General features: G+C 46.5%; 1 protein-coding gene across 2 annotated transcripts in view; it reads left to right on the plus strand.

Moving 5' to 3' along the window:
• Window positions 1-1,896: 1,896 nt before the first annotated feature.
• Window positions 1,897-25,625, plus strand: part of LOC122393840 (actin cytoskeleton-regulatory complex protein pan1-like) — a 39,607-nt gene continuing 15,878 nt past the window's right edge. Inside the window, exons 1-4 of one of the 2 annotated variants that reach the window (XM_043390253.1) lie at window positions 1,897-2,091; window positions 3,692-3,793; window positions 14,579-14,703; window positions 16,603-16,749. In XM_043390253.1, coding sequence (XP_043246188.1) covers window positions 3,766-3,793; window positions 14,579-14,703; window positions 16,603-16,749 — 300 coding nt within the window. In that variant the 5' untranslated portion in view covers window positions 1,897-2,091; window positions 3,692-3,765. Of the gene's footprint in view, window positions 2,092-3,691; window positions 3,794-14,204; window positions 14,704-16,602; window positions 16,750-25,625 lie in introns of those variants that run through there. The other variant, XM_043390252.1, reaches the window with a different exon arrangement.

Genomic DNA, 25,625 nt, shown 5'->3' on the forward strand with positions numbered 1-25,625 from the left:
ACCGGGGGGGACGGGGGGGACAGGTCCCCCGCTATTGAAAGTTAGGGGGGTACAGTACCCCCCTATCGGCGAGGCCCGTTCAATAGTTGATATTAATGCATTATAGAGCTCTCCGTCGCATTTAATGCATCGTTGGTTAATCAAGGCAGGTTCTGAATAAAGATTGCTGTTGGGATGCATCGCAGGGGGTCCTGGCCATCTGCAAAAGGTGTGGAGCTGTGATGCCTGTAGTTATAAGGTGATCGGCAGGTCCTCGGGGATCGTGCCCCCTTTTTGGGGCGCCAGGCAGGGTTATTAGGTATTTACTACTTATTTACTACTTACCTACTTATTACCTCCCCACCCCACTGCCAGACCCCATTGCCGATAAAACCAAGTTCACTGAAATTCCATAGATTTCCGTTACTACCTATATGAAAATTTTCCATTCCTAACTAGTCAAATTCAAGCATGGCAGCTCTACCACAGGAACCATTTGAAATCTATGCCATTTAACCCCAGCACTTGTGGGGAGAAGTGTTCGGATAGATCACAGGCAGGACCAAAAAAGCACGCAGTAGCCCAAGACCTTATAATTGGATATAGCATCGGCTCCCTCTCGTCAAGGGGTTCGATAGCACTCGTTTTTTTCCTGCAAAACTAAGTTCGGTCGGCGGTCGAACGGCTTGGGGTCTAATCGAGCCCCCCATCCCTCCCCTTCTTACGTCAGCGGCTGTGAAAATGCCATTACCAGCTGTTGAAACATGGCAGTTGCTTTTACATGAGTGCACGAAAGGGTTTTAGGTCCGTGATACGTGAAAGGTTCTACATGAAAATTGAGATACACCAGCTTATCAAATTGTGCTCACTGTGGTGCGCTCGGTTTTACCTTGACTAGTCTTTGAATTCTGGGGTGAAACAGACCAGTCAAGAAACCTGTTCCATAAGGAGAGCCACTAATGCTAAAGAGATGTGGGATGACGTTTCCAGAGACCTTCATTACCTCCCAAAGGGGGTGCCCCGCCATTTGCCAATCCCTGCTGTAGTTGTTACGATTGGAGGGTGAATATGAGAACGATGCAGGTCGTGCCAGCTCGATCAGGACGAACACAATGGTGCCGACATCACAGCTCTACTGCCATTTTTGACGAAGTTAATCAACAAGCACCGGAATCCTACCCTGGGGCATTTCACCTGCAGAGGTCGCCGGACCTGAGACCCTTTCACTCAATTTTTTCAACGGTGCATGCGCTCGTTTTTCCCGCGAAGCTCTTGGCAAGTAAAATCCATCAGAAAGCGTGATCAAATAACGGCTGGTGACCTTCCATGACCTAGCATGGCCTTTTGAATGACCACCGATGACATGACCACTGACGGCTAGCCATTAGCTGCACCCTGCCCGTTGCATATGGATCAGGTGGTGATGTCAAGATTCTGAAATTATATTGCAGTTTTGGCGCACTTGTCAGAGCAGAAGACATTCCCACTTTTCCTCCATGACTATATGATGGTGAAGCCCTGAAGCTGACCAGACGTAAGATCGAAAATTTGAAAGTACGAAACGTAAGAATAGCTGGCACTGCTACTCATACCTAAGCAATTCGCAGCTTGTAGGAAACCAGCTTTGAGTTGGCAAGACTACAAATTTTGATTTAGAGGCAAGGATGCTTGAAAAGGTGATCGATCTTAGGTGTCCTAGGATAAGTTTGGAAACGGGATGCACCATTCGATGTGTTTTGGGCCTTGCCAAGTTTCGCGGCGTTACGTGCCTCGTTTTTTTTTTTTTGCATACACGATCAGTATCTACTTTTGGTATTTTCGATTTTCGGTCCCCGTCCCCCCCTATCGAAAACCCGTGGCGCCGCCCCTGGTGGCGCGCCCGGCAGCACGGCGTGTGCAGGGGAACAGAGCTGAGGAGGTGAGAGCGCAACAGCGGACCAGCAGACAGATCAGTGGCGGCCATAGGCAGACCAGTGCAGCGGCGGCGGCAGACGAACCAGTGGCCTACTTGTAGACTGGACTGAGAGCCCAGGCCGGGCTGGACTGAGACTGGGGAGTGTCGCCTGCCGAGCTGTGTTGACCGAGGAGTGTCAGCTTCCGCTGCCGGAGAAGGTATGTGCGTCGTGGAGCTCTGTGCCCCGCTGTTGAATTGTTTGCCCCGCTGTGGAGCTGTGTGCTCCGTCGTGGAGCTCTGTGCCCCGCTGTGGAACTGTTCGCCACGCTGTGGAGCTGTGTGCCCCGCTGTGGAGCAGTGCTGCATGGAACTTGCCCATAAACAGGGTGTTCATAAATGAATGAAATAAAGTAGACGACTACCAAGGGCAATAATTTCCGGTCTGTGTCATTGAAAGACATAGGGCATTCTCAGATTTGTTTGTCAGTTGAGATGGTCGCGTAGCGATCACCGAGTATCTGCCCGTCTCGTGGAGGCAGTGCCGAAGTGGCAGCCTGCGGTCATCCAGCCTGCGGTCTGTGGGCGCCCAGAAGACAGGTAGGGACTGTACATGCTTACGGAGGTCAGTGATGAGCGCTTCTGCTTAAAGCTGTTCGATCGTTGAGCTTTTTTGGCTGCAGACGCAAGACAAAAGCTCTGTTCTGCCGAAATCAGCAGTGTTGCTGTTGGCGGAAATGGAATTCTTTATAGCCCGTCTCACGGTGGCTACAAGCCATCGCTTCTTTAGATACGACTCGCCGTCAGTCGAGCTTCAGACTCAGTAGTCAGTGCACCGGGAATCTGTTTGTGTGGACTCATATAGCCACACCATCACCTTCGCGTCGTTACATCTCACAATGACCAGACACAATGTTGCATGGGGCTTATGGGCACCAGCAGATACTATTTTCCGTGTACTTTGATATATAATGACGAGATCTTGAAAGATTCCTGTCACTGACCACTGTCAGCACTGTCAGCAGTCAGCTGGCCTGTCATTGTCACTGTCAGCTGGCCACTGTCAGCAGTCAGCTGGCCTGTCACTGTCACTGTCAGATGGCCACTGTCACCAGTCAGCTGGCCTGTCACTGTCACTGTCAGATGACCAGTGGCCACTGTCAGCAGTCAGCTGGCCTGTCACTGTCACTGTCAGCTGGCCACTGTCAGCAGCAAGAAAGCTCCAGGCCCACGTTGTCGTGTGAACTGCTGAGTCCACGTGGCGTATCGAGCTTGTTAGCTTGAACGCCCTTCTAGGAGGCAGTCGAGGTACAGAGTGATCGTGATAGTATAATACTAACTGACAAGCAATTTGGAAAATTCCCCATGACTTTCATTTCCATGGAACGAAAGTTTATCCTCGCGTTCGATGTCTCTCGGACGACGAAGATTCTATGCCGTCCAGCCAATCCCGTCAAAGGTCAGCGGGGGCTCGGCTGCGGTTATGGAACGTGATTGGCCAGACGACGAAGAATCTTCGCCGTCCGAGAGACATCGAACTGCGGTCCGAGAGACATCGTATGTCTCTAGTAAGTGATAGGCGTTTACTTTATTTCACTCATTAATGAACACCCTGTTTAATCATGTAGATGCGGAGAGAAGCTAGATCATATGCTCTGCGATGATGGGCTGCCCAGGAATCTTTTCTCTGAAAACAAATGTGAATGCCGACGCGGGCCCGTTGTCGGAGCCACCTGTACCTGGCACCAATGCCTGCACCGGTTCTGAGCTCCGTGCGGCAGAGGCCGACTGCTGACTGTTGAGGCCTGTCCTCACTTGCAGGTGCCGCTAGTGATGCTGTTTGTTCGCGAGGCCGCCATCCATGACTTCTAGAACATCTCCATCGAATCAACAACATGTTCACCTACATCGGCAACAGCAATGGTAACAGCAATCACTCCACCTTCATAAAGCGCTTGCTGGCTGTGTTAGCTACCATCATCTAAGGTGTCTTCCCGGGCTGCACTTGTTTTTTTTTTTCTGCTCATTCATGTGGTCACAGGGTCTACTGTTAGTCTTAACCCGCGCCCCGTAGGGGGGGGGGGCGAAACGCCCCCCCCCTGTCCTTTTCCGTCGATATCTCCTAAACGGCTGGAGATATCGCCACCAAACTTTCAGGACCCACCGGCCGTGCGCGGCTATGTGCGCACGTTAAACTTTGGACTCTAAAAATTCTGCCATAGAACTGGAATTGCGCGATCGGAGGGTAGAGTCAACGCAACAAGCTTCGCTTAGCGGTGGCCTTGTTCATGTGAATCCTTCCTATCAAAAGGTTCTACATTCTACTACAGTAAGCTGAAAATGATAGAGTAACTTCTTATATTTAAACTGTGACGCATTACAAAGGTCTGCAAAGCTGCCAAATTATCCCGCTATATAGCAGTTTTTTTGCCCGGTGGTGTAGGGCAATTTGGCCGGTGTTAGTTTGAGGTCGGGATTTTATGTTGCAGGCAAGTCAGCTTCAGCGTCAGCAATGACGTGTGTCCCATTGTGACCAGCTCACAATGCGATGTCTTGGCACACACTGCTCAATCATGCATTCGCATTAAAGGGACTATCCCACCTTTAACATGGGGTTTGAGTTGAGATAGCCAAGTTTGCGGCGAGGTTCAGAAACCACTATCTATCTAGGTTGCAACCCCCGCGGCCTCTTGGTGTTGAAGAAATTCGTTCCCTTCATTTGAAAATGGGCCTTGTACAAGGCCCTATCTTCAACATGGAGCGACCGTTAGTGTGACGTCACCTCGTTTAGTCATTCTGATTTAAATGGATTTGTTCGTTGAAAAATCGCTTGAAACTTGGTCTGAACTTTGTTGTGGTGCCTACAGAGTAAAAAGAATCAGCTTTATGACAGTAATGTGGCCTGGGGAAGGAGGTAATTTTGGGCTGTGACGTCACATATTTGAAAGTTTGTGTTTGGAATATGGGAAGCCTAAGATGTTTAATGAAAAATAAATGCCAGAACCGTGTTCCTGGTCATCCAATCTATTAAGTCGGGCACAATTTAACTGGTTTTAACAACATTTTAGAAGGTGGGATAGTCCCTTTAATTTGGCATAAAAATATGATCGCAATGCAACCTATAATTGGAAAAAGCTTCATATCCTAGTTAATGAATAGTCGAATAATTTTAGCTCTTTTTTGCAATAAATGCAATATTTCGACTCTGTTTCAAATCCTCACGTCTCGTGGCCTTCCCATGTCTGCAAACAAAGTCATCGGTATTTTTTTGTGAACTGCAGATGCGAATCTCAGTTTGTTTTGATCAAATCCCTGGTTACTAACTAGTCTTGAATGGCCCAGTGTCCAGATCAGCCCCTTGAAGGTAAACTGTGCCGCGATGCAATCGCCGGCGCCTGTGAACCCAACCAGCACGGCACCACGTGCCTAGCAACTCGGCTGTCCCGCATAGTGACTCTGAGCACACCGGCCAAGTTGCCCTGACAGCCGCCCCGGCAAAATTACCCCGCATTGCCATTCTGAAAAATGTTGTATGTAAAGTCGTGACGGTCATACGGAAACGGGTGAAATTGCTCTTGGAAACCGCTGATCACCCCAGGAATGTTGTCACCATATCGGAATTCGTTTACAGCCCAAATACTACATGTTATACATTTTCCAAAGGAAAGTTTAAATTCACATTCTCTAATGAAAATCACGTTGCATTGATTTTGAATAAAATTACGAGGGGGAGAGTTTCGACATTTTTAACGGGCTATTTCTACCAATGACATATGAATAAAGACTAGAACTATTTTGTTCACTTTTGTCAGATATCGTGCAGGTGGGTGCGGCCACTTTACACTACCGGCCAATACCCCATCCTCCCCTGATGCCAAAAAGTTTGTTTCATATCGAATCAGGTGTAGAGTAGGCTCTCACTTCAGCCGTAGCCTGGGCCCTGGGGGGAGGGGACATGGAGCAGCAGGGGCTCTCATGTCATTGGAACAAATTGTAACCGTTGTAGTGAGGTCCAAATAAAAGTATATAGCTGTTAACAATGTATGTATGTTATATTTAATATGTTTTTGCTTTTATGTTTGAGGTATGTTTAATGTTTTAATGCTTGACCCTCGCCCGCACATGGGGGGCTGCCCCCCCCCCACCCAGGTAGTTTTTCTACTCCGCTTTAACATTTTTAAAGATAGAGATTTTAAAGGTAAAGATTTTTAAAGGTAGAGCTCTGCTTGCTACACAAGCTCTGCTCGTATGTACAGCCCACCGCTAAAGTAATGTAGGGTTTTACCAATCTCAACGGTTGGCTTTGAATGGCGATTGTTTAATGCGGAGTGATCGAAAAGAAGATGTCAATAGCTAAAGTTGCAGCTGCAAGGGTGACGATACATATAAGCTACATTCAAAGTTTCATTGTAGTCTGGCTAATCGTTCCTAAGCTTCAGAAGCAGAACATACCCATGACTGAAAATATTACTTCTGCTGTGGACTGTACGTACACAAGCAGAGCACAATTAGCGGATGGGCGCTAACATGGCTTACATACCATGTTTGTTGGCATCATGACTGAAACAGACTCCTTTAACAGCTAGGAAATCGTTTGCGAGAGCCTTTTCAAATTCTTAGAACCGCCACCTATCGCACTAGTCGCAGGTAGTCTGTAGGTACGGGCTGAGTCCGTCAGAGATGCATATCAGAGCCCGACGGACTCTGACATGCATTTCCAGACAACCGAAAGAGTATGTTGGCGCCCAAGGAATGGGGAAATAAAGAAGTCAAATTGAAAGGAAAAGCCTTAAAAGTGACGAACGTAAGTTAGTTAGGTATTTCAACCAGAATATCTTGCGGCTAGAACAATCGACATTTTAGGTATAGGTAAAGTGTCACTCATTCAAAAGCAGGTCGGATATTTCTAAGATGATATGAAAAAGCATTTACAGAACTTAAAAAGATAACATCACAAAGATGCATGCCATGAGTTGTGATAATAGTCAGACTCTAGGCTTATAAACTTTCTTCGAAGGATTAGTAGCATGGTTTCCCCGTCCTGAATTTAGTGGTCGCAGTTTACTGAGAGTGCGGCATACACGCTGCGTATCACCGCAAATGACGCAAAACTGCTTATTAGATTTTAGAACTTTCCTCCATTATCACCGGGAGCCCCCGCCCGCGGTACGCCGCGAGGCGTGTCCTCCGGCACAGCATACCTCCCAGGCGAGCTGCAGTGGCGCCATCTCTGGAACAGTAGCTCAGACACGTCTGCACTCGCAGCGCTCAGCGCTACTGTCCTTTCACTACTCTGGAGTTCTATAGCCTTGACTACTCTGTACTTCATCCTATCATGCCTGTCTGACTGAAATTAACACAATTTTACAGAATACGGAGCGAGTGAAGCGAGCGTAGTCTTTCGTAGATTAACGGAAATTTCTGAGTATGAGCGGCCGGCCGTGCGGACGCTTTTGCGAGGCCAAATCTCAGCAACCACTTGACCGATTTACATGCGATAATATTTGTAAAGTAGCTAAGCTTCATTCCTTCTACCAAGCATTGGACTATTCCCGATGCATGTGGATGACCCCTTATGCACGTGCCACGTGCAAAACAAAGAGGTGTCAGTTTTGTAACAATTGCAATATCTCGTTAACTACTGGGCCGATTGCGCTGAAAGTTGGCATATAGGTAGGTACCCACCAGGCAATGCATATCCAATATCCATGTGCCACAGTCAGGGTACTGCTGCACGTGCGCACGTGCAGCGGTCGATTCCAGATCTTGAGAACGGCTGAACCGATTGTGCTGAAATTTGGTACATGGTTAGGGACCGGTTAGCAGGGTGCCATGCAAAGTCAGTTGAGACCCATTTTGCACGTGCGCACGTGGAGGGTGACGCTTCTGAGATCTCGAGAACGGCTGGGCCGATTGCCCTCAAACTCGGCACATCACTAGAGACCGGTTAAGCCTGGTTCTGACTGCCGAAACTGATCGGAGCGGATGGTAAGCGGATGGTGATCGTATGCATGGTGAGCGTGGCTGGCGGCAAAAGATAAAAATTGCTAGGCCCGATATGCTCTGGCAACTGGTAGATCGGATCGTGCGGATCGTGTGAGAGTCCGCGTCCGCCATTACTGCCGGCGGCGATAGATAAGAACGAAATACATGCGATATTTGTGATAATATTTGTGTAAATACTTTTCGCGCTTGAAGAGACGTTGCATGTACTTAACCCTCGCATGTGTGCGGTGTTTGCCAGTTTCTAACGTGTAGGGGGTGGGTGGGGGGGGGGGGGGTCGGTTGGACCTTCCTTCTTGCCGTTTGGCCCCTGCTCAAGCTAGAGCTTCGCGGTAAAAAAAAAAAAACACGAGCGTGTTGCCCGTCACGAGAGGAAGCCGAAGATACCCAATTGTAAGGTCCTAGGTCATTGGATGACCTTCCAGGTCAGGTCAATGACCCAAAAGTCGGGTAAATCGGGACCTGTTAGAAAGTCGTATAGTGTGGCTGCTATGGGATTTTTTAGGGTGCTGATCACGAATATCGTGTTAGTTTTGATCACAGATGATGTCTTTAACCTTCCAGGCGGTGGGGGCATTTTTTGCCCCCCCCCCTTTAGTTTTTTTCGATATATCTCCAGAACCGCTGCGCCGATCGTCACCAAACTTTCAGTACCCTCCCTTGAATGGCTATTGCACATTATGACCAATTTTTTCCAAAGGCTATGATAGGTTGGCCGCTAATGACGTCAGAGTGACGTCATTTCTGCCATTTTCGACCCAAAAAAAGGTTTCGCGAGAAGAGCTGTCAGGGGCCTACAGCTTTAGAGATACAGAAAAATGTTTCAGACATAAAAGGTGTAGAATTTAGAGGGTCAACGGTTTAGCCTCCATAGGTCAAACACTAAAAAAATAACTGTTTTTACGAAGTATTTTTTCGCCAATAGCTTTTAACTCAAAAGAGCCACGACGCATCTTTTACCTGCATCGTGTTCCCCCTCGTCGAGACGCTTCGAATGAACTATAGTATAACCTTGAAAGGTCAACTTAAAAATATGACCTCAGGTTAAGGTCGTGACATGACCGGAAAAGGTTATGTTGCATATCAGTCGATCTGCATCGTCGAGCCGAACATATCTAAGGCGTTTTTATCGCTCTAACATGCCCCTATTAGAAGCTATTAGCGAAAAATTGTTAGATACTATTCGTGACCTGAAATGACCTCGGGGACATAATGAGGGGTCACAGGTGCCATTTTCCGTTTCAGTGTATCAATTTTACCTGCATCCCGATGTTTGAGAGTGTCTAGAATGGCGTTCGTGCAAAAGAGACGCTTTTCAATTTTCTCCCGTTGACTTATAATGGAGAGGCCGCAAAATTGACCTGACCTTAGGTCAACGATATCAAAATTCCGAGATATACGTATTATAGATACTGTTACTCCTATCCATCGCTGAAAGTTTCAAGGGAATCGTTCAGTCGGTGTAGCTAGGACGAGCATTCTATTATTTCCTGAGGTGAGGTCACTTGGCGTGACCTGGTGACCTGACCTTGAGCGACCTGGGTCTGAAATTTTCACAACATGTGCGGAGAAGATGCGCAAACAGGTGTGCCAAAAACGGTGGCGCTTCGCGCCGCCGTTTTTGGCACTTCTACATACCGGGTGGCCCAGAAAAAACGTTCCCAACTTTGGAGGCCTATATATCAAATACGAGTACAAATAACGAGCCAAAATTTTCATCAAGTTTGCGTCATTTCTTTGCGCATTGGTATGCCAAATTATAACACTATACCATCATTTTCAAGCTGGCAATCTTGAGTTGAATTAAGCAAGACGTTTTTGCTTTTTTTGCCGATGTCAAACGATATTGATGATTGGGTTAGACGTCCCATGTTATAAAAAAGAGTAAAAAAATAATAGAGCACGTGAATGAAACAAACACGTATGTTTTTATTTTAAATATTTTTGTCTCACTTATGTGCCAAATATTCAAATACTGAGCCAAAATGGTGCTCATGGATGCATCAATCGTTTCAACACCAAATCATGTTTCGAGCAGGAGTGGCACGGTGCATGGATTACTGCTGATTACCCTCCTTTCAGTAGATCAAACAGTAAATCGACCGGATAAGGAAAACAAACTAAAGCAGACTGGTTCTTGTGCCACAGAATAGGAAGTAAATGGTGTGATTTTCATGGTGTTCGGTAAATAACTTTTTAAACGGTTCGTGTTTCAAGCATGCCATGTAAAAAATACTTTTTTGCTCAGATGTTTACTAAAAAATGTGAGTGAACGGGTCACTTTCACCCCGCGGCACTGCGGCTTAGAGCCATGACTTCTACTGGCAGCTAGTCTCATTGATGCATGGGCGTTGGTCTCAAATTATCGACCACAGAATAGCTTATGAAAAACAACATTGCCAGCAGATGACAAAAAAAAAAACTGGGTGAAAAGCTACCTTTTCCCAGGAATGTCAGCCAGGAAAGCATTTGAGCCACAAGATGGTTAGAAAACTGGAAACTTCTTCCGATGCCGCTGGCACAGAGCCATCGTGGTTGCCTGAGGGAATGTGTCATCCTGAGACCCGAACCATCAATGAGACTAGCTGCCAGTAGAAGTCATGGCTCTAAGCCGCAGTGCCGCGGGGTGAAAGTGACCCGTTCACTCACATTTTTTAGTAAACATCTGAGCAAAAAAGTATTTTTTACATGGCATGCTTGAAACACGAACCGTTTAAAAAGTTATTTACCGAACACCATGAAAATCACACCATTTACTGAAAATGTGTGCCGCATTGACTATTCGAAGTTTCAATGTTGTATCTTTATCACTTTCTGAGAAATATTGATTTAAAGTTGGGAACGTTTTTTCTGGGCCACCCGGTATGTCGTGAAAATTTTAGACCCAGGGGCCGTATTCACGTCGACTTCGTAAGTCAATTTTCTTTCGTAAGTATAATTTGGAATTCATGTCGACACTTCTTAAGTTTTTTCTTACGAAATGTCTGGATATCTACAAAAATCGGTATTCACGTCAAAATTCGTAGGAATATCTTAAGAAATTCGTAAGAAGCGTTTGGTGCATTGACCTTTGCCTTAATCATTGAGATTTAGGCATCCTCCTTGTAGGGATTTACACAACTATCCATTGTATATAATTGATAGAGACAAGTAGAAAAACACGGAACAAATAGTGCATGGACGCGTTTCGATTATTAAATCTTCATCATCTTTTTTTATAAAAAAAATCAATTTTTTGAATTTTTTGGGGTCAAAACCCCAAAATTATGAAAATCCGAGATAGCAGTTTTGTAGCGCCGCTTTTTGTCTACTAGACCATATAAAGAACTTTGAAATTGCTTGATAACTGTAGAATAGATTTGGTGAGCGTTTCAAGATTGCATGTTTTTTGCTCATTTTTGCTCGAACATGACCTCAGTTTGACCTCAATAACTCCTGACCTAAGGTGACCTAAGACTTGAAATTTGGTGTAAAGGTGTCAAATTTATGTCCGGGAAGGTACTGAAAATTTGGCGGCGCTGCGCGCCGCCGCTTTCTTGCTATTCAGGAAAAACCACACTTAACCCTCGCCCCCAACGGGGCGAGGGTTAAGTGTTGGGGGCGCCCCTCTTCTACTGGGCAGCCCAACTTCTGCATGAGGTGCCTTATTTCTTGACATTGATGGACATGCGCTTTTAGTGGATGGGGAAGCACCTGTACCCCCATACATATAGAAAGTTACAAGAAAGCCTTTTTGAAGGCTTTCTTGCCTTTTTTAAGCCTTTTTTAGAAAGAAAGCCTTTTTGCCGCTGATCGGCTTGGCCGCTGACCAAACTTGAGCGCAATCAGCCCAGCTGTTCTTGAGATGTAGAAGCGGCACCCTGCACGTGCGCACGTGTAAAATGGTTCAAACTGGATTTTGCCCGGCACCCTTCGCACCGCTCCCTATAACCGTGTGCCAAGTTTGAGTGCAAACGGTCCAGGCGTTCTCGACATCTGGAAGCGACCCCTGCTCGTGCGCACGTGCAGTAGCACCTCAACCGTGACATATGACAACGCATTTCCCGGTAGGTGCCTACCCACATGCCAAGTTTCAACACAATCGGGCCGGTAATTGCCGAGTTATTGTAATAAGAACAAACGTGACACCTGTTTGTACTTTGCACGTGCAGCGGGTGGTCACTCACATGAATCAAGAGTACCCGATGTTTAGTAGAAGGGCTACAGCTACCCTATAAAAATTACCGCAAGTCAAACGTCCTAATGCAGTGGTTGCTGAGATATAAGCCCACTTTGAGAAATTGGTAGTCTCAAAAGCGCTACTTCTGCAAAACAGCTTGGACGCCCTTGACTTCTCACGTGGCACGTGCCACGATGGTCAATTAGATGCATCAAGATAGTAAATTGCGGGTTAGAAGGGATGGGGCAGCCCAACAAAAAGACCACAGGTCTATCAGTCCAGCGGTTGATGAGATATAGGCCTCCAAAAGCATTACAGGCCGGGCCGGGCCGCTCATACTGATATTTTCCCGTTTTATTGAAAAGACTTCGCTTCACTCGCTCGATGGTAATAATTTTGCTCAATAATAACAGCTATTCTTAGTCCAGACAACCATTAGTGTCAATTCTTAAAATAATTCGTCATTTTAGTCTTAGCCTACTGCACTGATTTATCGTTGCGTCAGTTTACGACAGCTCGGTGAGCATTCGTAAGTCCACCATACCGTTAACATTATGTTCTTACGAAAAACGTAAGAAATTCTTAAGATGACACGACGTGAATCGCACTTACGACATTCTTACGAGAATTCTTAAGAAAAGGTCGACGTGAATCGCAAACTGTCTACGATAATTTTTTTATTCGTAAGATATTTTTGCTGTCGACGTGAATACCAAATTTTCGTAAGAAGTAGGTCGTGCGTAAGAAAATTCTTACGAAAATGATCGACGTGAATACGGCCCCAGGTCACTTAAGGTCAGGTCAGGTGACCTCACCACATACATCAAAAGGTTCAATGTCTGCCAAAGCTTCACCGAGTGACCGATCGCTTTGAAATCTTCAGAGTTTGATAAGCAGCATTATGTATGTACAAAATGTTTATCTTGGAATTTTGATATCGATGACCTAAGGTCAGGTAAATTTGGCGAGCTCCTCATTATAAGTCAATGGGAGAAATTTGAAAGTCGCCTCATTTAGACGGAAGTCATTATAAACACTCTAATGCACTGAATTGTTACAATTATCTTCATATCATGAATTTATTTCAGTGTTTTAGTCGAAAATAATGTCTGATAATGTAAAAATCAGGAATAGAAGCATCTAGTGCAACTCCAGCTGATAACTATGATAAAGCAAAGTTCGCTTAATAAATGCACCTTGGTGACAAGGACTTTTGATAAACCAGTTAATAAAGTGGTGGCTTTATGAACCGGAGTCAGCTATTTTCATGACAAGTCTGCATTGCAGCTGCACGATCGGCTCCGCTTGCAATACAAGTGGATAAGCTAACATTATAGCCCTGAACTCCCTCTGTTGCGCGAAGTCCAACTGCTGCAGACTGCTGCTACAATACGGTTCATTGGGAGCGGGCTGGGTGCCACATCTCGATGGGGAAGACGTCACTGTGGGTTTCGAACTCCCGAATGGCTTTATTAAGCGGAGTACCTGGATTTATTAAGCAGATTTATTTGCTATGGGCAATGGGCATCTATGGAGAAAATCCGTGAACAGCTCAAACGGCCACAATAAGCGGTTGAATTTTATATCCGAAGATTTATTAGGCGGATTCTACATACTGTAACTACTCAGAAACACATTGAACCTAATATTTGACCACATGTGCACCAAATCTGCACTAAATATGAACCAAATGTGTACCAGATAACCGTCGTGAAAACGGCTTATAGCATATTCATTCATTTGATTTTTAGTACGAATCACTGGTAATATTGCCAAAGTAATAAACCTCACTTTGGTGTTGATAGTACATTCATTGTACTTACCTACAACCACCGCGCCGCTTCGGTCCCTTTCACTTATTATATCCCCTGCTCGCACATGTCGCTGGCACTTTCGCAGTTGCTCCATCACAATTTACTGATTTGTGGAATGCGCAGGAACAACAAAAAAGTGTTGTAGGCGTCACTTCGTAGTCTTTGTGTTCCATTATTCGTGATTGCATTTCCCTGCTATTTCCCTCTGTAAGATTCCACACATCCCTCCAAGCCAAGCTATTGTAAGGGATTTCAACAACAACACCTAAGAATAATAATAAGGGATTTCCTTGAATGCGAGGCGCCTGATAACATTTGCATGCAAGTTTTCTAGTTTAGAACCGGAGCCCTGAAAGAAGCTTGAAACTCCCTGAAAATTTTCTCAACTCAAAAATACCTGAAAATCGTGTTTTAGGACCATTTATGTATAGTCCGTGTTTAGGACCTTGTAGAAAATGCAACTTACCTATTTCACGCAAGTTGCTGTTCATGATAGGCAGTTCTTGTACATTCTTGATAAGCAGTAAACATGCATAGCTAACTTTTTGCAATACATTCATCTTATCAAATTATATAAGAAATTCGATCCACTTCAAAACTAAGCTGCGTAATAGCTTATCAAGTTAGGAATGTACATGGGGACTAGATTGAGAGTATCACAGCTCAGAGACTACCACGGTTGTAACTCGTTTGGGAGCTTCTGCGACGAGCTCTTCTGTGCGCCGCCGGCAGGCAGTGACGCGGCGCGAAGCTCCAGTGGCTCTTCCCTGACGCTGCAGCAGCACCTGAGTCACCATTACCGGGCCCTGGCTGCCGCCCGACCCACCATCGATACCGGCCACAGGCGACAGCGAAAGGTAAGCGACCCATTATTTGGCGCACAGAGTGTATTTTCAGTGAGTTTCCAATGTGGCATTGTCAGCATTTTTGTGAGCGTTGTCGGATAACCTAAAAGCAGTAACACAACTATAATATATTAGAACAGTAGTACATTAGTCATATATTTATAAATTATGGTCAATAGATTATGCATGTGTGAATATATGGAAGCTGGAAAGGGATATCAATCAATAATCCATCGAATCATCATTTATTTGCTGTGAGTACCTAATGCTTACCTATCAGTCAGTCATCAGTACCTAATTATTATCAAATATTTTGATTGGCAATGTTTAGAAGATAAGTTCATTTTCATGTACCCATGAAGAATGCTTTTGAAAACTTGCGTTTTGCTAATATAGATAAATTATTTTGAAGAAGATAGCTAGTTGCCTGTTGATAAAAGATGTGTTGTGCTGGGTAAACATATACCTGCAATGCCTGCTCAGGAGTAAGAAAGTATGCTAACAGAAACTCGATATAAGCATTTCAGGACCGACGGTCTGAGGACACGTGCTTGATAAACAGATCGATAAGATCCCCTGTTTTAGTTATTGCTGTAAAACGGGCATTCCACGTCAAGTGGGGCAAAAAATGACCATTTTGACCCTCACCTTCTCCGATTTTTGCGAAACTTTGAAAAACTTTTCATCTATATGTGAAAAGAAAGGAGACATTTTTGTCAAGATATGACCTCACGTTTCCGAGATACACGTCATCAAATATTACTTAGCCAGACACATTTTCATCTTTAAAGTGCCATAACTTCAAAAGTTTTAGACATTTTGCAGCGTAATAAAGTTTGAAATGGAGGAAATAGATCAGGCTTTAATTTGAAGATAATATTAATGACGTCATTAACTAATTGATGAACTTAATTAAAAATCAATTACCAAATTTTGAATTTGACAACAATGGATACCATTCGATTTTGCTGATTTATACACATTTCATTTTCCTACACCTTACTTACATCATATACAAATCCAGAATGGGCCGACGTTTACGTAGCTGTCTTTTGGACTTCGTAACATCTGGCACTCGCGTGTTTCGTTTTAGCAACCAAGGAGAGGCGCTACCCGGAGATGCTTCTTTCTAAAGTAACCAATCCAAAGCAAACCTAATCTGACCTGACTTTATCTAACACTCATAGATATGCATAGCCCTCACGACAGTTGCCGGCTGGCCAAATGCTACTTAGAAACGAACATTAGCCCTCACGACAGTTGCCGGCTGGCCAAATGCTACTTAGAAAACGAATGCGTGCTTGAGGCTCACTGGCCGCGAGCCCGCGACCTATACATAGATAACGAGGTGGGTACACTCACTTGTTGCTATAGGTATCACCCAAAGTTATCGTTGGCCCACTCTGATTTTCTCAGCACGTATGCCTTACTTGTAGGGGAAGACAATATCTTAATTTGAGCAAAATCGAAGGGTAACTATTTTTCACAATTATATTTTAAGAAATTAATTTGAAATAAAGTAATTATAAAATTGGCAGAAATTGTGAAAATTGCCGAATTCAGCTAGAATAACTCCTTATGTACACGTTTCAGTTTGTTTGAAATGTATATCTTCAAAAATGTTGTAGCTGTAGATCTTACCTACAAGATTGCAATACATGTCCAATTCTGCTCAAAAAGCAGAAGTTTAGCCACTTGTATCTCTGTAGCCGGAGGGCATATGTCAAAATCCTTTTACCCTCAGAGTTTTCACCCAATAGCCAATAAGTATACCAAGTTTAAACAAAATCGCAGTGATAGTGGCCGATTTTGACTGTCCCGGTTGACATGGAATGCCCCAAACCCGCGGCCGTTGCGTTTGTGTAGAGGGCGCTGGCCGCTGACCAATGCCTCGTCTGCGGCTCTGCTCAGCGCCGAGAGGACGGCCGGCGACGGTGGCGCCGCGATGCGGAGCCGGTGGAAGCTCGGTGCCGCGGCGACTCGGGGGACGGCCTACGGCTGGTGGAGGCGATACTGGGTGACGACCGGCTGCCGCCGCAGTACTACTGCCGACAACAGGTGCGCGGCGACCGGCGACGACCGTGGGCCCGCCCGCCCCGCGCATCGGCAGCCACACACCCAGTCAGGCGCCCTATTGATTCACTTGTTATGATGGCCGCAACACGCTCTATAGTTTAACTGCCCAGGGGAATGCAATCCTTGATAGATGACTGACATAGTGAAGTCAAAAACTAAGGTATGCCTGTAGGACAAAGAAAATACAAAGGTAAGGAAGTACAATGCCGATGACGGACTTGGGATTGAGATTGATTGATATATGACCGATATACCATGCCAAAATTCACCTATCTACAGGCCTATCGTGATGCAGAGCACACGAAGTTGAAGTTATACCTAGTCCCTAGATCTTTAAAGAGTGCAGATCGTGCCAAATTTTCCTCAAAAGGTAGACGTTTAGCGGCCTGTATCTCCGTAGCTCGATGATATATGACAAAAGGCTTTCACCCTCAAAGATTTCACTCAATAGCTATCAAGTAGGTATACCAAGTTTTAACAAAATCTCGGACCAGGCAGGGGCCCGGGAACGATTTTCAAGTTGGGGGGGGGGGGGGGGCGAGCCTAAAATACTTGACATGATGCATATGAATCAGTAGCGTAGCTAGGGGTCTAAGGGGACACGTACCCCCCCCCCCCCCATCGGGTTCAAAGGGACCCTCGGGTCCGAGGGGCCCTGCGGCGCCATTTGACCGCTGGGGGTTAACGATGGCCATATTTCTACTCAGAAGGGCCCCATGGGGCTCGTTAGAGCACCTCATGAACCCTAAATAGCCACACTAAGATCTCCATAAGGGCCCCACGCTGGTTTCTGAGGGCCGCTTGCGGCTTTTAAAGGCACCTTGGTGGTCTCCAAAGGCCCGTTACTGGCCTCTGAGAGGTCTTACCGGCATGAGGGGCCAGTTCTAGGGGCATTTCCCGACTGTGATGGTCCCACACTTATTTTTCTGAGAGCCCCATAACGGCAACTGTGGGGCCTTCGTCGGCGCCTATGAGGGGCGAGGGCCCACGGTCACATCGGTGTCTCTGAGGGTTTCACATCCCCAACTGTGAGTGCCTACACCAGTGCCTAAAAAAAGCCCTATATCGGCGGCTCCGAGGACCCAACCAACACCTGCGCATCTAAAGGCCATCAACTGGTGACTTTTGAGGGACCCACACCGGTGACTGAGGGCCCCACATGAGGGCCCCACCATGCCGGTCTCTAAGGACCCCACAGGCAGGCGCGGATACAAGGGGGGCATGGGGGCCATGCCCCCCCCCCTTGGCCGATTTTTTCAAAAATAAAATAAAAAGTTAAAAAGTTAAAAAGCTGAAAAGGGGGCCTCCTGAAAATAAAGTGGCCGAAATCCGATGAGTTTTTTTTTTAACTTACCCACTTAGTTATTTCTTAGAAGACTAGCTGAGAAGACTTCTTTGTTAGAAGATTGGTAAAGCTTTTCATAACTTGGAGGTCTCTTATACTCACAGAGATGACCACTTTTACAGGGCCTCCTAACCTGCACAGAGGGCCTCCAAGCCTGCACAGATGTTGAGATGTTGCCTGAACAGCTAGATAAGCTCAATAGACGCAGTTTTTTTTTGGGGGGGGGGGCCAACAAGTGGGAAGATGGGGCCTCCAACAGGTGGGATTATGGGGGGGCCTCCTGGTTTCTAATGGCCCCTCCCTTGGAGATTTTCTGGATCCGCCCCTGCCCACAGGACTTATTCTGCCGGCCTAAGGACCCCTTGTCGGTCACTGAGACCCCTTGCCGGCTTGTAGAGAGTTCGCGTCAGCAGCTCTAAAGGCCCCACACCCGTCTGTAACGGCTCCACACCAGCGTCTATGACGGCCCACAGCAACGCCTGTAAGGACCCTCATCGGCGCCTCTGAGAGAATCACACTGGCACCTCTGAGCGCCCACACCGGCACCTGCATGACGGCCCAGCACCAGTGCCTCTAAAGGCCCCTTACCGGCGGTTCTGAGGGCCCTACGTCGGTGATTTTGAGGGTGCTACCGATAACCGAAGGCACCACGCAAGCCCTTAGTGTCGCTGAGCTGTAATCCCATACCGGCCCTCCGAGGGCGCCACGTCAGTGCACTCGTTGCCCCACACCCCTCCCTCACACCCGGAGCGGGTAAACTGTGTTATACCTATAGCAACGATTTACCACCGTTGTACGTTATGTATATTTTTCAAAGTTGACTCAAAATGGTCCAGTATAAAAGCTGGCCTGCCAAACTTATGGCCAAGGTCAGGCACAAATCAAAGCGGGATGACAATAGCAGATGTTGTCAAATCAATGCTGTATCAGCAGAAACCATTCAGATGGCAAGGAAAATGCCGCGTGCTGATGTTTAGATGTTTAAAGGAAACAAGAAGGAAAGAAGTCCGGAAAAGGGAGGAAAGATCTTTTCTCGCTGCCTCAATGCTGAGGGGTCGCCGCCCCCTCGGCTCCCAAGTTGGGGGGGGGGCAAGCGCCCCCGCTGCCCCCCCCCCCCCCCCCCCCCCCCCTGTTCCCGGGTCTATATCTCGGACGTTGCAGATTTTGGCTGTCCTGGTTGACTTGGAATGCCCCGTATTAAATTTACTTCTCGGTCTTTACTTTGAAAACAATTTGACCCGGAGCCGGCGAATTAAGTCGTGCTCTGCGGGTGGTATATGCGCATTAGCTCAGCATGTCCAGTCCAGATTTTACATAGTTCGAGGGTATGCAGAATAATCTGCGCTTGTAGGTACTCGTAACTATGCACCGTACACGCAGTCTCAGGTAGGGTACTTACCTATTAGTAGTTGGAAACTGAAAGAGAAACCCTCGCTGAAAGAGTTGGAACTACTCGAGCTATAGCTCGAATAGATACGATACGATATATCGTATCCGAGTATCCGTGGGTGGTGGATTTTGATATAAGCTTTGCTGAAGGAGTTGGAAGTACTCGAGGCATCGTGAAGACTCAAGCACCACACCTAGATGGCGCTGTTTCATTCATTTTCGAATTAAAGCGATGTTAACCCGCGCACCGACGGGGGTCTGCGCCAACTTAGAACCGACGGGGGGGGGCGGATGACCACCCCCCCCCCCCCCGAGATCTCGAGAACGAAGCAAGATAGCGACAAGCAGTAAACAGCATGGAGTACGCACGGACAAGGTCTACAATTTTTACAAAGGTCATTTTCAGGTCAGGTCAAAGATGACGTCACAGGGGTCAAAAACGCCAAAATGGTGGCGTTAGATATGGAGAGTTTTTCTCGAATAACTTTCGAATTAGTCAAGATAGGAACAAATTAAGGGCATCATCATGATCCTCTCGTCAATCCGCATCGAATGATATAAATGGTGACCTCGAAAGGTCAAGGTCAAAGGCTAACCTCAGGTCACGTGACCTCGAGGTCATCATATATGCATATCATTCGATGCGCCTTGACGAGCTGAACACAACGAGACCATCCGCGCGGCTGTATCTTGCTCTTGTACGGAGTTATTGTAAAAAAAAAACCGCTGGTGACCTTTGATGACGTCACATGACCTTACAGCTGCCCAACAGCAAAGCAGACCTCAAGGTAGTGAAGGTTGATCGTATATGAAGTCATGTATGGTATATGGGCCATTCTGACCCGTTTTAGTGGTAAAAACAGGGAGTTGATTTTTTCCCCCATTGACTTATAATGGGGAGTTCGAGAAATTGACCTGACTTAACCCACGAGCCGCTGGGGGGGGGGGGGGCATAAAGTTGCCCCCCCCTTACGTTTTGTGAAATATCTCCGAAACTTGATGAGCTGCGAACGTGAAACTTGGCATAGCTTCAAATGAATACCTAGGCAATGTTTGAGGAAAGTTTGGTGGTTGTAGCAAGTAAGATGACGTCACAGTGACGTCATAAGGTTTTGTCGTTTTCCTATATGGACCGTTTCTGATGACGCTGAGCATGAAACTCAACTGTAAATGAACTAGACAGCACCTGCTGTCATCCTAAAACATCTAACTACACTTCCATCTAGTTTCTGACCAATAATCGACCCTTTATATTCGGTCCCATGTATCTGATGTATCGTGAGGAATATGAGAGTCGCAAATCTATAATTTCACCTATGACGTCACTATGATGTCATTTCAAATGGGATCGACACCAAATTTGGACACAACCTCGGCTAGGTATTCAGGGAGATGTGTGCAAAGTTTCGCTTCTCTATCTCTTCGCGTTGCGACGATATCGTCGCAGAAGTAAAGGGGGGCAACTATATGCCCCCCCCCCCCAGCGGCCGGCGGGTGGCGCGGAGGCCCAGCGGCCGCCGGGTTAAGGTCATCGATATCAAAGTTCCGAGATATACAAATTGTAGCTACTAATGACCTAATAACATCCTGCGACTTTCAAAGGCCACCGAATTCTACTGTAGCTCTGGCACGGTGACAAAGTTGCAAAAAAGTGACTTGAGGTTGGGTCATTAAAAGTGACCTGGTGACCTGACCTTAAAAGGTAATAGGTTCAAACTTGCACACCATGTGTAAAATTGATGAGAGAATAGTCGTACCAAATTTTGCAGCGCTACGCGTCGCGGTTTTTCCGCTATCCACGAAAAAACTCAGGGGGGGCGGATATCCGCCCCCCGTCGGTGCGCGGGTTAACCTTTTTTGCACCAATGATACCTATATTTGCACATTGTTTGCGGTTTTCAAGTGGAGCGAAAGTAACGTTGTCAAGATGCATCTTCAAACCTCCACAATATTCATCACGGGACTAGAGGTAACGCCTTTTCTTCAGAAACTAACGAGTGAAACCACTGTCATTTATAATATAGCTCATAAAACATGGCTATTGGCCAGAACACTTATCGAGGGTGTTTGAACCCCCCCCCCCCCACAGCAGGGCGTGGAAATCTAGGACCCCCACCGGGGTGCGGGTTAAGTGGAGTACGTGGATTTATTAAGCGGATTTATTAAGCATGGTTATCTATGGAGAATATCCGTGAAAGGCTCAGGCGGCCACAATAAGCGGCTGGATTTATTATCCGAGGATTTATTAAGCGGATCTACTGCATGCGTAACTGCATGGTGGGGCGGTCTTGTCGAATCTTCAATGGAAATTCAATGTAAGCCTTCCCACCAAGGTGAGGTATGTTTTCCAAGCATGGGATTGCCAATTTTCAGTGATATTTCCTCAAATATGGACAAGCGTGAGAGTTTTTGGGTTCACGCGAGCGAAGGGTAGGAGTGGAGGGTAATTACTAACCACTCTCTTAGGGGTTTGTGGGGCGAGGCAGCAAGGCAGGTGACAAGGGTTACCTCATACCTGTCTGTGGAGGGTAGCCGTGAACGGTTACTACTTTCCAGAGTGAACTGAATAGCGAGCTGTTACATCATGAGAAGGAAAGGAGTAAGTAGACCTTTCCCTGAAGGAGTTATCCCAGATCTATACCCGTCAGAGTTATGAGCGTGTCCGCTGAGAGCGGGTACTACTACTCTGCAATGGGACCTACCCCTTACTCCAGGAGGGGTTCAGGTCGAAAATGGTTGCGGATAGGGGTACTTGCGTCGCACAGGTTTACTCGCCAGCCTTAGGTGAAATTGGTTTCAGTGTACTTTTTATGTGAAGGAAAAGGTCTACTTAAATGATATGTTTAAGAACTTATTTGTTTAAATTATTTGTTTAAATAGCATTAGCTTTATTTTGCTTCTGAAAAGAGCCGTTCCCGTGACTGAAAGCAAGCGGCCTTTATATCTGATATTCCGTCGTGGTTTATAAATGAATCAACGTTCTACGGTTCCGTGCCTCGGCGGCTCAATGCATACGCTATGTTCATTCCTATATGCAGCCGAGGTGCGGTGCTCCGTGCGGCCGGTGCACGCCCCCCCCCCCCCCCCCCCCCCCCACCGCCCCTTCGGTGACGGTGGGTGTGCGCCATGCGGCGGCCACTGGTACGCCGTCACGGCACCTCTGCACCGGCCTAGTGTACGAGTATCGACCGATGGCTGAGCGGTGCACGGTGGCTCCGGTGGCTCCGGACGGCACCGGTGCACCGGTGCACGGCCGCCGCGGGCGCTCCCGGCCCTTAGTGACGCTGCGGTGGCTCCACACGCTCATAGTTAACCGACAGCAACTGTTGCCTTGAACTAAAACAAGGCATCAGTCAAACATGAGGAGTCGGACGCAATAGCGAAAACCATAGCAAATCCATATGTGTATTAAATAAGGAGTGAAGACACTTCATGATTTTATAACGCAACCTCATGTAACAACTTTTCTTCAGCCACTCCCGCTGCAGTATGACTTGCGTCATATAACGTCACTTCCTGAATCATTAACCGCCAGGGTTTGGTGTTTGTATATTTGTTCGCGAACAGTTCGTGAACGATGTTCGTTTACTAATTTGATAGTTAACGAAGTTCTTCATTCAAGGTCACCTGTTCACGAGTAATGCTCTGTTCACTAACAGATCGTGAACGTTCATGAACGTTCATGAAACGTCCATGAACAAGTAAATATTGCTGATATCTTTCGCTTTATTATCATACAATGACACATGGTTGTAAGGATCTTTTATGTGTGGAAAGACGCCAAACGTATCTCAGGCACACGGACTCGTGATTTGTAATGCTCCTTGCAATCCTGAAGCTTTATTTGTGGAGGTCAGACCTTGCATGACATCATATAATAGACATCATTAATGTTGTTTGATGCATCAGGAGTTTTTCGCCAATAACTTCCGAACAAATTGAGCTAGTGAGTCGTTTGAGTCATAAATTGACTCAGAAAAATTGCCACATCAAATGACATGCAGCACAACACCCTCCAAGCAGTTTTGTGACTCGAGCTGCTTTGACCTAGCCTTGGCCTGATGTCAACATCCGAAAATGACCTAACTCTAACAAAAAAGTATATCATTCAACGCGCCTGGCCCCGACGGGCATCATGGTGCCAAAATCACGGCTCTGCAATGCAACCATTTGTGGCAAAGCTATTTACCAAAATTGAGCTTCTATTTTGGGGCACTTTGCACCTGGATCACAGGGGTCACCGGTTAGCCTAAGGCCTTAAAATCGGATATCAGCCGCCGTATCTCGTAACGACGCACACGCCCGCTTTTTCCGGAAGACTCTAGCTAAATTAGGAGTGAAACGGCTCACTGTTTTTATTGCATGTATGGCTGCTTAATTAACACAATATGGCAGAACCAGTATGAAAATATTCAAAAAACAGGGGACATCACACCACCGGCTCCTTAACCGGTCGGCCGCTGGGCCTCCGCGCCACCCGACGGCTGCGGGGGGCATATAGTTGCCCCCCCCCCTTTACTTCTGCGACGATATCGTCGCAACGCGAAGAGATAGAGAAGCGAACCTTTGCACACACCTTCCTGAATACCTCGCGGAGGTTGTGTCCGAATTTGGTGTCAATATCATTTGAAATGACGTCACAGTGATGTCAGAAGTCAAATTATAGATTTGCGACTCTCAGTTTCCTCACGATATATCCGACACATGAGACCGAATATAAAGGACCGATTATTGGTCAGGAACTGGTTGGAAGTGTACTTAGATGTTTTAGGATGACAACAGGTGCTGTCTGGTTCATTTACAGGTGAGTTTCATGTTCAGCGACATCAGAAACGGTCCGTATCGGAAAATGACAAAATTTAATGACGTCACTGTGACGTCATCTTAAGTGTTACAACCACCAAACTTTCCTCAAACATTGCCTTGGTATTCATTTGAAGCTACGCCAAGTTTCACGTTCGTAGCTCATCAGGTTTCGGAAATATTTCACAAAACGTAAAGGGGGCAACTTTATGCCCCCCACCCTCCCCAGCGGCTCGTGGGTTTAAGTGTAGGGTATTTAACCCTCGCCGGCACGGGCCATTTTTGCGTCCTTCGACTGCACAAAGAGCTGGTGCGAGGCGACCCCCCTCGCGTTTCGCCCCTGATCGAGCTAGAGCTTGGCGGAAAAAAACGAGCGTGTTGCCCGTGACGAGAGGAAGCCGATGATACCCAATTTTAAGGTCCTAGGTCATCGGCTGATCTTCTAGGCTAGGTCGATTACCCAAAAGTCGGGAAAATCGGGACCTGTTAGAACGTCTTTAGGTGTGGCTGCTTTGGGGCCTTCGGGGTGCTGATCATGAATATCATGTTAGTTTTGATCCCATATGATGTCTTAATGAATTTAGGCCAGGTCGGGTCAGGTCAGGTCAGGTCAGACAGTAGGGGTCTTGTCAGGTATTTGTAACGTGTCAACCGCTTCTGACAGCTTCGTAACATGCTACGAAGACACCAAAACTACTTCGTAAATGTTCATATGGTTGCTAAGTTCGAATCCAGCTCCAAAACCTAACTAGCCTAGAAACATGTAAAACTCGAAAAGTGGACCGAGGTCATCAAAGGTCAGTGACCTGACCTGACCTTCAGGTGACCTTGACACCCACCCTAATGCATGGGGGCAATATCATATCACATGTTTGAACGCTTGAAACCACGCAAAGACTGCAAACGGGCGTCTAATGCGGGCCGACATATGCCGAATCGCGATTCCGGCCAAACATGGTCTCGAGAAATAGGTCACAGGTCAAAGATCATTTAGGCCAGGGTCATGAAATTTTTAGGGTAGGTGTAAATCGAGGATACTGAAAGTTTCGTCGTGATCGGCCGCTTTTTACGTGAGTTATTTTCGAAACACCTTAGGGGGGTTGCATCCTTGTGCCGGCGAGGGTTAACGTCTCTATAACATGGCTAATTTTCATCGGACCTTTGATAGACTTGGCCTTGAGAACCTATGTTTTTATTGCACTAAAGGAATGAAAATAATCGCATTTTCTTATAAATTGCGTTAAAATATGCAAAATCAGGGAAGAACGATGGGCCACAGCCCGATGAAATTTAGATCAAGTAGTTAGATCAAGTAGGAAAT

The sequence above is a fragment of the Amphibalanus amphitrite genome, unplaced genomic scaffold, assembly GCF_019059575.1.
Source record: "Amphibalanus amphitrite isolate SeventyFive unplaced genomic scaffold, NRLGWU_Aamphi_draft 000557F_arrow, whole genome shotgun sequence".
NCBI classification, from domain to species: domain Eukaryota; kingdom Metazoa; phylum Arthropoda; class Thecostraca; order Balanomorpha; family Balanidae; genus Amphibalanus; species Amphibalanus amphitrite.